General features: G+C 43.2%; 1 protein-coding gene across 1 annotated transcript; it reads right to left on the minus strand.

Moving 5' to 3' along the window:
* Positions 1-462: 462 nt before the first annotated feature.
* fzd4 (frizzled class receptor 4) lies at positions 463-6,522 on the minus strand. Its single transcript, XM_058413127.1, has 2 exons — positions 6,027-6,522; positions 463-4,392 (listed from the first exon to the last, which is right to left on the minus strand). Exons 1-2 carry the CDS (start codon positions 6,330-6,332, stop codon positions 3,025-3,027), a joined length of 1,674 nt encoding a protein of 557 aa, XP_058269110.1. The 5' UTR covers positions 6,333-6,522; the 3' UTR covers positions 463-3,024.
* Positions 6,523-12,830: the final 6,308 nt, after the last annotated feature.

The following is a 12,830-nucleotide window of genomic DNA, read 5'->3' on the forward strand; positions in this document are numbered from 1 at the left end:
TAGCCTTCTAAACAAATGCGTATGTGTGTGTGTGTGTGTGTCTGAGGCACTTTAGTTTAAGTTTGTAACAAACATTCATACATTCAATTCAGCGATTGTCTTGCATTTTACACATTCGTGTGTGTGTGTGTGTATGTGTGTGCGCTTGCCCAAGAGGACATTTATAATATCATGATTTTAAAAGTTCACCCTAAATGTTTAAGACCAGGAAGGTTCTAGAATGTCCACACCCTTTTCACTACATAGTGCACTATTAAGGGAGCTTTGTCACTATCTAGTCGCCTTCTAGAAGCACACTTTAGAACAGTGTTTGTAACCTGAACTGAAATGTTCTAGACCAGTACACCAGTCTCTACACTCGGATTGGAGGATGGAGGAGGAATCCATGTTCTAAGTTGAGGTGTAAACTTATTTTGGTTTATTTGTGCTACGCTGAGAAGATCTGCTTTTTAATGAAATTAATTAATTTAAATAAATCCTCTTAACGAAACAGCATAATGTGGTCAGGACAGTTGAAACATATCCAACAACCCAATCCCTGAAATCTGTAGGATATTCGACTGTTTTATTGTTTAATAAGAAGCTAGTTATGCTTCTAGTTGGCCCTGTTTGTGTTGCAGGATCATGATTTAGGAGCCATGATTTAGTGCATCCAGGATGTACATAACAATTTCCGGTAAACCTTAATTTTTAATTGTCATATTTGTAAGAAAACTCAGCAGAGAAGAATTCCAAGCCAATACACCGATTGGGCATAACATTATGACCACCTGCCTAATATTGTGTTGGTTCCCCTTTTGCTGCCAAAACAGCTCTGACCCGTCATTTTTATCAGAACCAGCATTAACTTCTTCAGCAGTTTGAGCAACAGTAGCTCATCTGTTGGATCGGATCACACGGGCCAGCCTTCACTCCCCACGTGCATTAATGAGCCTTGGCCGCCCATGACCCTGTCGCTGGTTCACTACTGTTCTTTCCTTGGACCACTTTTAATAGATACTGACCACTGCAGACCGGGAACACCCCACAAGAGCTGCAGTTTTGGAGATGCTCTGATCCAGTCGTCTAGCCATCACAATTTGGCCCTTCGTTAAACTCGCTCAAATCCTTACGCTTGTCCATTTTTCCTGCTTCTAACACATCAACTCTGAGGACAAAATGTTCACTTGCTGCCTAATATATCCCACCCACTAACAGGTGCCATGATGAGGAGATGATCAGTCTTATTCACTTCACCTGTCAGTGGTCACAATGTTATGACTGATCGGTGTAAATGAGTCATGAAATAATTCATTCACAGCTACGATGTTACCGCTGATTACATGCTAGATATGTAGCCTACGGATAACATTTACCTCAGTTCAGCTCATTTTCATCATTTTACATGACATTCAGATGTGGGCTTGTGAGAAAATAAAACCGTTTACACAAAACACATCCTTTTGTTAGCTAACTGCATTTGTAGGACATTCCAAGCAAGAAAGATGTTTTTCTTTGTTTACTGTCAACAGCCAGGTGCTCTTCAGAACAACGAGCTAGCAGAGCCAGACACACTTGAGGTTAGCATTAGTCTGTAAGATTAGCTTTGTTTACTTCTAGTTACTAATCCACTTGTGCTTATATTTCAACCTGCTTCTCTGTTTCCTCTGTGGTTCTCTATTTTTTTTTTTTTAAATTCCAATTCTCATTTATTTTGTTCGATTCTACTTGTGTTTCTATCACTGAGTTGTTTTTTTAGTTTTATCTGTAATAAAATTAGCCTGAGAAAGCCACTTGCTTCTGGCCGTGTGAAAACTGCCGATTCCTGTAAAAAACGTTCGAAATACATCTCGCTGTAAAATGAGGAACCACATGGGGTGAGAGCTGCAGTATATGAGCATGCTGACAGACCAGTAAATATTCAATTAGCGTCATTTCTTGGTGCCCACAAACCCACTTTCGTTTCCTCTGATAAAATCAGTGTTTATCAAGGGTTTTATTTTTTTTTAATTTTTTTTTTTTTTAACTCAATACGGCATTAGCGTTAGAGTTTCCTAAAATGCTGGACTCTCCTAGGTCTAGTCAATAAAACTTTTGGGGAATATTTTAGCACGGTAGCCATTTTACATTTAACATGATTCATTATGACTAGGAAAAAACAGACCGCAGGATTTTTCCAGAAATCTTACGATTTAACTTTTTTTTTTACTTTTTCCAAAAATAAATATATATCACACTCTATAAATTGTATTTTAGTTTCTATAGGACAGTTTTCTGAAGTTTTATTTACTTGTCAGTAAATAAACAAGAGGTATTTAAAGATATTTAGGAATGAACCATCTAAAATTAAACCTGTTGCTAATATCTGAACCTCTGGTTGCACTGGAAACAATTTAAGGTCCTATAATTGAGGACATAATTATGGTGGACAAGATGTCCCTTAATGCACTGCATGTCCACAACAGACTGAAGGTGTTTATGTGAACTATATAGTGAACAGAGTGTGGGTTGAGGATACATCCACGTTAGAGTGAGCTGTTTCTCAGATCAGTGCTACACAGTGCTAATGGCCAAAGAGCTGGTGAGTAGGACTCCATGTTACATACAGCAAGTCGAACGCTAAACCAGGCTTTTAGAATCCGAATGCAGAGGACAGATGGCTGTGGTCTTGATGTGAGGTAAATGGTACTGTTTACTGAGGAGAGGAAGAACTCCATTTCCCAGGTGTCTTTGCTGCATTGTAGATGAAAGCTACCACAATGTGAAGAGTGGCAGGAGGTCTGAGAAGACAAGGCACTTCGGTTCAGCTCGTTGTCCGTTCACCCCAAACCGGAGAAGCCGCCCTGCTACTTCCTGCCAACACTCAGTTTCCTGTCAGGATACAACTTCCTATTGTATCTTCCTGCACGTTTTCCACTGCGCCATATTGTCCAGTGTAAGAAAAAAACAATCTGTCCAGAGAGAACAGTGATGCAGCATGTGGCACAGTGACAGCGAGTGTCCACTAGATGTCGCCCTGTCCATGTCACCTGGTGTCTCACTGCCTCACACTACAGTCTCGTTCCCTTTACCATTGCTGTTTTTATTGGTGGGGGTCCGTTGTGTGTTGCTCTGCGGGCAGAGTAGGCGTATCCAGCGACGTTTCCAGGTCTGCAGTGTCTTGGCAGACCACACCCACATGCCACAGGTTACGCCAACGAGCAAGGACATGAAGATCCTGAGCATCTCAGCAGCGGCATATGAGTCACTTGGCGCTTGCTGAAAGTCAGACCAGTTTGAGACACGGTAGAAGTAGCACGCCACAACACAGGATGCTGGGACGGTGTAGAGCACGGAGAAGACGCCGATCTTCACCATGAGACGCTCCAGCTTGTCCGTCTTGGCGCCGTCTTTCTGCAAGTTGGACCGGATCTTAAACAGCGAGACGAGTCCGGCGGCAATAAACAGCGTCCCAACAGCCAGATACGTAAACAGCGGTGCCACTACAAAACCGGTGAGTGCCTCCAGGTTCTGGTTGCCGACATAGCACAGGCCGGTGAGGTCATCTGCATCAACCAGGCGCATGACAAGCACCACTATGGTTTTAATAGCTGGGATAGCCCATGCGGCCACGTGAAAGTAGGAGCTGTGCATCTCAATGGCTTCATGTCCCCACTTAAGTCCTGCTGCTAGGAACCAGGTTAGTGTGAGGATCACCCACCATACGGAGCTGGCCATACCGAAAAAGTAAGCTAACAAGAAGACCACAGCACAGCCCGAGTTCTTCAAACCATCCCGCGCGAGGACAGGGACCGCAGCCTCATCAGCATCACACGACACACGCTCACGCCCGGCTGCTAGCAACACCAGAAAGGCGGCACTGTAGGCATTGTAGCACACGCTCAGAAAAGCAATGGGACGCTCTGGGTAGGAGAACCGTCCCGAGTCCAGCAGGAACGTCAACACCGTGAAGGAGGTGGAGACAAAGCAAAGCCCCGCCCACAGTGCCATCCAGGCATCCGCAAATGTCTTGGCAGAGCGGCTGTATAATCCGGCGTCGTAGCCACACTGCAGCACGCAGGAACTGCTGCGCTTTGACCACACGTAACGGTCTGGGGGAGCGGGGTCATCACCAGGGTCATGGTCAAGTGGGATGCACTCAGCGTCGAAGCCGTGGCGCGGCCGCAGCGTGCGCACCGACGGAAACCGGACATCGTCCTCGTCCTCCTCACCCGGACCCTCCATGCACATGTGGGCGTGATCGTTTGTGGGCGGGAACAAGCTGCAGTTCAGCAGGTCAGGCCACGAGAAGCCGAACTCCTGCAGCACGGGCAAACACTTCCTCTGTACAGACAAACACATGCTGCCACATGGACCAATCAGCTCCGGAACCTTCTCCGTACACATTGGGGCGTAGACTGAACACAGGAAGAACTAACAGAGTGACACAAATGGAGAAAGAGAGAGAGTTTTTGTAATTAAATGATTTTTTAGTACAACAAATCTATATTCTTCAAACCAGTAGTGAAACAAAGAAGTAACTATATGTATGAAGAGCATCTTTAAGGTGAGTGAGAGTGGGACTTTTGGTACGTCAGTGTCCCTCAGAAAGACATTCTGAAACAAGTTTGCTTTTTCTTCCACTTTCTTTGTTACTTTGCTAAGGAAAAATGTCTACAATTCTCTCTCTCTCTCTCTTTTAAACTGTTATTCCCTTTTCTACACTACCCCAATGCTGCATTGCAATTGGTAAAGGTGGGACCGGGAACTTCTCCAGATGTTTTCCCACAAGAGAAATTTTACTTTCTGGGGTGAGTTCCAGGAACCTCTTTAGTTAACCTGCTTGAGATTCATTACATTTTTCTGCAGTTACTTGGGGCTTTCCATTCTGAACGAGGTTCATTAGTCAAACACAAGCGTAACAGTTGACTGACCCTCTTACCAGACAGTTTTAAGAAAAACAAGCAGGATTGCTGAAGCGTATTTCCGAGCAAAGGTGAACAGATCTGCCACGCTTACCCAAGTATCAGGTCAAAAGTGCCTAGGGACATACTGCAAGCCGAAACAGCGACAGTGCATTTAGACCTGGTTTTCTCTCATAGGAACTCTAATGGTCATTGTTTCTGCAGTGCATGGGGAACACCAACCAGGAACTCTTAAAGAAACTGTGGAAATTTCTACTTGGGGGTTTTGGCCAGAACACGTCTACAACGCAACCTGCTTGTGCAAAAGATGACGATTGTTCAGGATAACAATATCATATTAAATTACTGCCACATTCTTCTACCTTATTCGGATGGGATTAGTTTTAGAGGTGAGGTTGTGTAATTATTACTTTGTGGGTGTTTTTTTTCCAAGTTCTTCCTGAACCGGCTACTGTCACTGAGATTTACAGACTCTGTCGCTGTCTAGTTATATCATATTGTCACATATTCTAAGCATAATATGATGAGCAGTGTGCCCTCAAGGTGACGTCATATTTACACACTGCACACACTACAAGTTACAGGACAGATATCACGAACCAAACATTTGTGTCTTTTTGGTGGGAACCAAATGTCCTCACGAGGACAGGAACATCTGACACTATAACAACTTCAGCTTTTATTTAAAACTACTCAAGAGGCCTAGAGGTTTCTTGTTGCCTAAGGATTACATATCAGTTTAGGACAGAATTAATGAGCTGCGTTAATAATGATGTCAACCAGTGTGTGTGTGTGTGTGTGTGTGTGTGTGTGTGTGTGTGTGAGAGAGAGAGAGAGAGAGAGATCATTTTCCATCTTGTGTTTCACTCTATGTGTTTTGAGAGGTAGTCCATGTTTATGTTTAGATCTGTTCTGAGTGTCTGAAGGGAGGTAAAGAGGACACACACACACACACCTACACACAGACACACACACACACACACACACACTCCCTCTCTCCTCTCTTTCACACGCGCACGCATATACACAGACCAAAAGATATGCAGCAACTACCAACAAACACACACACACAGACCAAAAGATATGCATCAACTACCAACACACACACTCACACACACACACACACACACACAGGACTCGTACCCGCAGCTGTTTGGCGCAGCCGTACTGGATGAGTGGGGTGAAAGTAGACAGCTGTAACTCGGCGTCTGCCTGCAGTACGTTGCCAACCAAGTTCGGCATGCGCGTGACGTTGTAGCCTAGGTCACGGCACATAGACATTCGGATCGGTTCGCACGCGGACTCCGACTCCTCCTCCTCCGCGCCGCCTGTACCGAACGCGCGCGCCACTCCTGTGCCGCCGCTCAGCAGCAGCAGCAACAGCACAGCATGCAGCTCCAAACCCGAGCCCGAGCTCCCAGCCATAGTACCGCGCGCGCACACTTTCATCCAAGGGAAAAAACAAAACTCCAAGACAAGCAAAGAATGAATAACAGCAACCACGATAATTATTCCAAATAGGTCTGGTGCATTGTGATGGAAAATAACATCCCGGGTTGTAGTCTCCTTTATGCACGTGGCACCATAACCGCAGGGTCGCGAGCTATACCGGACTGGCGCACTCGGACAAGCGCGCGGAGTTCTGGAGCGGGAGGAGGAGTTTACAGCTGGAGTAGAAAAACGGGATCAACCAATTAGAGAGTGGACAGGTTCACAGTGGGCGGAGACACAGTCTGTTTGCGCGGTTATTATTATTATTATTATTATTATTATTATACACGCACAAATAAGTAATAACTTAAATTGTCACCAAACCATTGTTTTGTCCTTTAGTTTATACATTACTGAAGCTAAATGACTTTAAATAATGGAACCTCAAGGCCAAAAAAGTGATTTCTAAAAGTGTATTATTAGCAGATAGATAGATAGATAGATAGATAGATAGATAGATAGATAGATAGATAGATAGATAGATAGATAGATAGATAGATAGATTTAATTGGGAAGTGTGTTGCTGATTTTTAGTTTATATCTTAAATATATGAGTTTCCCTCAGAAATGTCAGAATGACAACAGTCACAAGATGATGGTGGATATCTGAAGGTCATTAGAGCTTCTAAAATATAAATAAAAAATTAGGTTTATTCTAATAGAAATAGAAAGTGATATGTCTTGGCAGTAGTGAGAGACACTGATCACTGTTTTGACTTGTTGTAGGAGGGCGTGGCCTTAGGGTGTTACGTAGCTTTGTCTGTAGCTGTATGTGTGCTAATAAATCAGTAACTTGAGGTAAAAACGTCCAGAAAGCACTTTTTGACACGTATTTTGTTGGTTTGCGTTTTACACTAGGATTTGGTTGTATTTTAGTTTCAGTGGGCATCCCTCTAAACCTTGTCATGTCTGACGGAAACATCTCTGTTCACAGGGTATATTTCTACTGGTCATCTTACTGAATGCAGAACATGGATTAATATTTCCAGTTGACAGTTAGACACTAAACAGTTGAGCACTGTGGGTGACATCACCCTAATATCTACATATACTGTATAAACACACACACACACACACACAGAGGGGGAGAGAGAGAGAGAGAGAGAGCACGATGCAAGTTTACATTTAATAATTTGGCTCCATTTGTTTACTTCACAGCAGCACCAGAGGAGATAACAGAGAGAGAGAGAGAGAGAGAGAGAGAGAGAGAGATGCCCCACACCCCACAAAACACCACCCTTCCCCTGACCCCTGGGTTCGAGAGGTCAGCAGTAATTAGCAGGTTCGAACTCACACAGCCAGAGGCAGGACACACACAAAACACACCCTAATAATGTGTGTGTGTGTGTGTGTGTGAGATAGAGAGAGAGAGAGAGAGAGAGAGAGAGAGAGAGAAAGAAAGAAAGAAAGCTGTTTAATCAATAGCATGTCTGCAATGTCACCGTGGATACACTGAACAATTTATTTGAATATACTGTTTGCCCATAAAACTGTGTGTGTGTGTTTGTGTGTGTGTAAGAGATGGAGAGAGACAGAGAGAGAGAGAGAGAGAGAGAGAGAGAGAACTTTGAACTCCTAGGCATTTCAGTCTCATTCTAAACCCTGTTAAATCCAGGCTCATAGTGTTACTTGCATGAATACACACACACACGCTTGGCATGAGAATTTTTTGATATGGTTCTGTGTGTGTGTGTTTGTGTGTGTGTGTTTTCTCTGCCCAATTCTTTTGTCTCTTGTCCCTGTGTGTGTGTGTGTGTGTTTTCTCTGCCCCATTCTTCTTTCTCCTGTCCCTGTGTGTGTGTATGTTTGTCCAAAATCAACATGATTATGGATCTGCACAGTATTGCACCATCCTGAATCCTTCCACACCACGTCCCAATCCTGTGTTAAACACTTCCTCTGAGTTTCCTCTATTGACGAGAACTCCCTAATAACTCAGATCATCTGACTATCCAAATCATATCAAACTTAAAGGTCCTCACTGAATAGCTGCTAGGAGGCAATACCTGAGAGCAAAGGCAAATCGTGACTTTTAAGGAAAAAACTAAGTAAATAGTGACAAATGCTTCCAAGAAGATGATCCAAATCTGGAAATCAAAACCAGGCTAAGGTTAAATAGAATCATCTGCAATATTTCCAGGTGCAAATCCAACGGGTATTCAGGTAAACAAGGCTGAGAAAAGCACTAGAATAACATCTCAGAACTTAACTAGCCATGTGCTTTATATAGCCTGTGAGCGGGATATGAACATATGAGTGTGTTTATGGAAGTTATAATTTGCAAAGGTGTAATAACGTCATTTTCCAGCCTTGACACATTCATTAAGAAAAAGCGTACGCCTTCACAAAAGAATGTCTTTTGTTAGCTCTGTCAGAGATCATAACTATACTTTAACCACAATCTTTTACAAAACACTTACAGGCCTGAGTGTCTACTGCTTCACAGCAAAGATTCACAACAAACCACAACAGACAAGAGCAAGAAGTTAGCCAGTGGACAACATCCAGTAGCTGGCTAACGGTAGTCGTAACTCTGATGAGGTTATATACATAATGCAAATGTTTTATGGAAATCTTTGGAGTCGATATCTGTATTTAAGCATCACTGCATCCTGGACTCTTTACTCAAATCATGGACAAATCTGCAGCTGCTGGAGACATCTGGATCTGGAGATACAGCATGAGTGGCTCTTTGGTGAGGATGGAATGAGGAGAAGAGATACTCTTCTATCCAGTTAGTAGGACAATAATACAGTCTGATTGTCAATGGGAAGGTTTTTTCGGTCCATCTACCAGGTCAAGGTAGAACTCAGGGATCTCCAGGACACTAGCTCACCGAGATCAACAGGTTATAAGGGGTGAACCCAAAATAGACCATAGATTGTGACCATTCCTGCCTCTGGTGCACATCTGCAGGGGCAACGTACATATGGTCATATTTCCTTTGCCCCATGGTGATTCATCCATAGTCTACACACTCAGTGGATCTAACATTCTGGCTACTTCCTCATCCAGGAAGCTGCTTCCTGTCCCAGAGTTGATGAGTGCTGGAAGGTATCTAGATTGTAAGCATCAGGAAATACATACAGGATCACTACTTATCTTCTTCAGTTTGTGGGCTCTTCTGGCCATAATGTGTTTCTTTGGGTCTTAAAATGCAGTGGATCTGAAAATACAAAACCCCCTACACACACACACACACACACACAGCATTGCTTTCAGCACTTCTTCTCTTCTTTCATGGTGATTTTTCACGTCCAACTGCAATGCGCTCTTCTATAGGAACAACTTCAAGTGTAAAGCTAGTTGAATAAACTGGTTCAAAGAAAGTAAGTCATCACTGCATGAAAGCACGGTTTTTAGTAACCCATTTAAGCTCTGCTGACTGGAAGAACTGGTGGCCTGGCAGTGGTGCTTCATTCCACCCATTTTCTGCCATAAGTGTGTGTGTGTGTGTGTGTGAGACATCAGTGAATAACCCATTGTTAACTTGTTTTAACAAGCGTAATCTCTCGCATGCATCCTTTGCAGAGACCGGGATGATCAAAACCCTCTTGAAATTCCTTCTAAAACTCTGTGAAAGTTTGTTGTAGATTTGTCTGATCAAAGGTGGCAGTCACATATGTGAGAGATCTTCTGGTTAGTGGGAAAAGCAGCGGTCGGTTTTTATCCACATCCCATTGGGTAAAGAGATGGAGAGCTTGCAGAAAGAAAAGACAGACAGATAGTTCACAGCATAAAGAAACCCTTGCAAGAACCTCAGGATTCCGCTAGTGCATTGGCTCTGTAGATGTGGCTGATTTCCTCCATAGAGGTTGAAATTTGGTGGAGATGCTGAGCCCCTAATATTTACATTCATGGCATTTGGCAGATTTACATTTTTATCACCTTGGCAACCTAGGGTTCACGGGCCTTGCACAAGGGCCCAGCAGTGGCAGCTTGGTGGACCTGGTATTCAACCTCACAACCTTCTGATCAGTAATCCAACGCCTTACCCACTGAGCTACTACATCCCCTCATCAATAATCAGCACCGAGATGCCTCGGCTGCCGTATCGACGCACAGGATACATAAGTGTTGGGGGAATCCAAAAAACAGGAGGTTTATCAACAAAACAATCCACAAACCGAACCTCAAAATGAAAACCAGAGCAGTGTGAAACAATAAGCCGAAGAATTTCCAGAACCAGAGTACAAATCCAAAGAGTGATTAGTTAACAAGGCAAGATCCAGACACCAGAATAAACAGTATTTCCAGAAGCAGCGTGCAAATCCAAAGTATTGAGGTAAACAAAACAAAGATCAAACACAATAATCGACAGCAATTCCAGAAGCAGAGCGCACGTCTGAAGAGAAATCAGGTAAACAAAAAGACTACAGATTCATTATTCTGGGACGCTCGCGAAGGAGGAAAACTGGCAAGACTTCGCAAAACATCTGCTTTATATAGCTTTTTGAACTGGATATGAGCGTCACAAATGAGGAAGAACTTTTTAACCATAGCCAAAAAAAGCAAACAAAATAAGGTGGTCTTTGTTTGGTTTGTTTACTTCATATCTCACATGCTCGGGATCTCAGTGAAGCTTATTAAAAGCTAAATAAAATAAAAAAATCGCACAAAAGTGTGTCTTTTTTTGTGTATTTGTGCCCATTCAGAACACCTTATCCGCTCAGTCTGAGTACTATATTCATATATGGCTAAATCCCTAATAACAGGGGGTGCCTTAGCCAGGGATTTTGCAAATCACAGCCCGAGACACTTAGTACCGAGGGATCTTGCGTTCCTGTTACCTTCATTTTCTAGCCTTTCTCTTTTTTTTTCCAAAGTACACAACAATACACAACATTTAGATTACACAACATAAATTAATAACGAATAGATGAATCTCAGCATGTCAGATACTACAGAAATATCATGACCAGCACTGCAAGTGATTGTGTGTGTGTGTTTGTGTGTGTGTGTTTATGATTATGTGCGTGTTTGTTTATATGTATATTTGTGTCTTTCGGATATGTTTTCTGGTGTAGGTTCGTTCAGCACAATGGATGCAGGAAATCTCTCTATGACAAGAGGAAGGGTGTGTGTGTGCATAATTTGAGTCTATTGTCCCCTTCTTCTTCACAGAGAATCCCAGCAGCTGACCATTAATAAAAAAAAAAAACTAAAACAATTCTGATCCAAATTTTGCTCACTATATAGTACACTATTTTGTACTAATCTCTGACAGTGTAGCATGGACTGGAATGCTGGTTGGTTGTCCAAACAGAATTCTGCCCGCTGTGCAGGGTCTAAGCCACGCCCACCCCACCCTGGTTTACTAAGATAAAAACACATGAGTGTTAATCTGCATGTGATTTCTGATCAATTGTCTCATGTGATTGGGATCCTGGGGATCAGATAGAGTGTATTTTAATGTTGGAGGTTTTGTGAGTCCCACCCAAGTACACGGCTTCACCGGGAGTGAATAAGAGGGTGGGAATGTGAGTGTGGGGCTTTTGCTAGAAAAAAAACCATCTCGATGTGTATAGTGTGTATAATCTTCTTCTGCATGTCTTGCCTGGATGCACTTTTCCTTTTTCATACGATGACTCGGAATCAGACTCATTGCTCAGAGCTGTGGTACTGGTCAGGTAGCTGTGGTAGCTTAAGTGGTTAAGGCTTTGTGATTGATTGGGGTTCAAGCCCCAGCACTACCAAGCTGCCACCACTGGGCCATTAAGCAAGACCCCCAACCCCCCCTCACTCTAGGGGAGCTGCATCATGGCTGACCCTGCACTTTGACCCCAACCCTCCAAGCAAAGCATATGCAAAGAAAGAATTTCACTGTGCAGTAATATACTGTACATATGACAAATAAAGTCTAGTTTTTATTGTTGTTGATCTTTAAGCTGCTCCCTATGTGTGTGTAAGGGGTCACCACAGTGGACCAACTGGTCCACACAATTTTGCAGTGGCTTTACACCCTCCCATTTTTTATCCAGGCTTGGGACCGGCACTGAACCCAGGGGCTGGGGCGTTAGCTGGAATCCAAACCCAGGCCTTCCGCATGGTTGACGAGAAACCTACCACTGAGCCACCAGCGCCCTTTAAAGGTTTAAGGCTAGTTTTAATAAACACTGTAAATAAATGATGATTGATTATCTGCGATTGTAGCTAGCACGCTGTCACAACCTTCTAGCAGACCAGTTTAGCTTCTGTTTAGCATCGCCTGGCAGACTGGGGAGTGAATAATAATAAACAGGAAGTCAGAACAACACATGAAAAAATAGACTCTATGATAAACATTAAGGTTTGTCAGAAATATCAGAATTACAGCTTTTATTTTTGGGAGTGTGTCTATTACATGCTGTCGTGGTGGCTAAAATATAAACGTCGCAGACAGAAAGAGATAAATGATCATTTTGTGTTGTTTGTTGTTTGTACTGAGGGGCAGCACGGTGGTTAAGTGGTTAGCAC

The sequence above is a fragment of the Hemibagrus wyckioides genome, linkage group LG17 (assembly GCF_019097595.1).
Source record: "Hemibagrus wyckioides isolate EC202008001 linkage group LG17, SWU_Hwy_1.0, whole genome shotgun sequence".
NCBI lineage: Eukaryota > Metazoa > Chordata > Actinopteri > Siluriformes > Bagridae > Hemibagrus > Hemibagrus wyckioides.

Bases quoted from the DNA above. Each gene is read 5' to 3' on its own strand.
- fzd4 (XM_058413127.1), bottom strand. From the start codon at position 6,332: ATGAAAGTGTGCGCGCGCGGTACTATGGCTGGGAGCTCGGGCTCGGGT. The intron at 4,393-6,026 runs GTACGAGTCCTG...TCACTCTGTTAG, and splicing joins GCTGCGCCAAACAGCTGCGG to TTCTTCCTGTGTTCAGTCTA.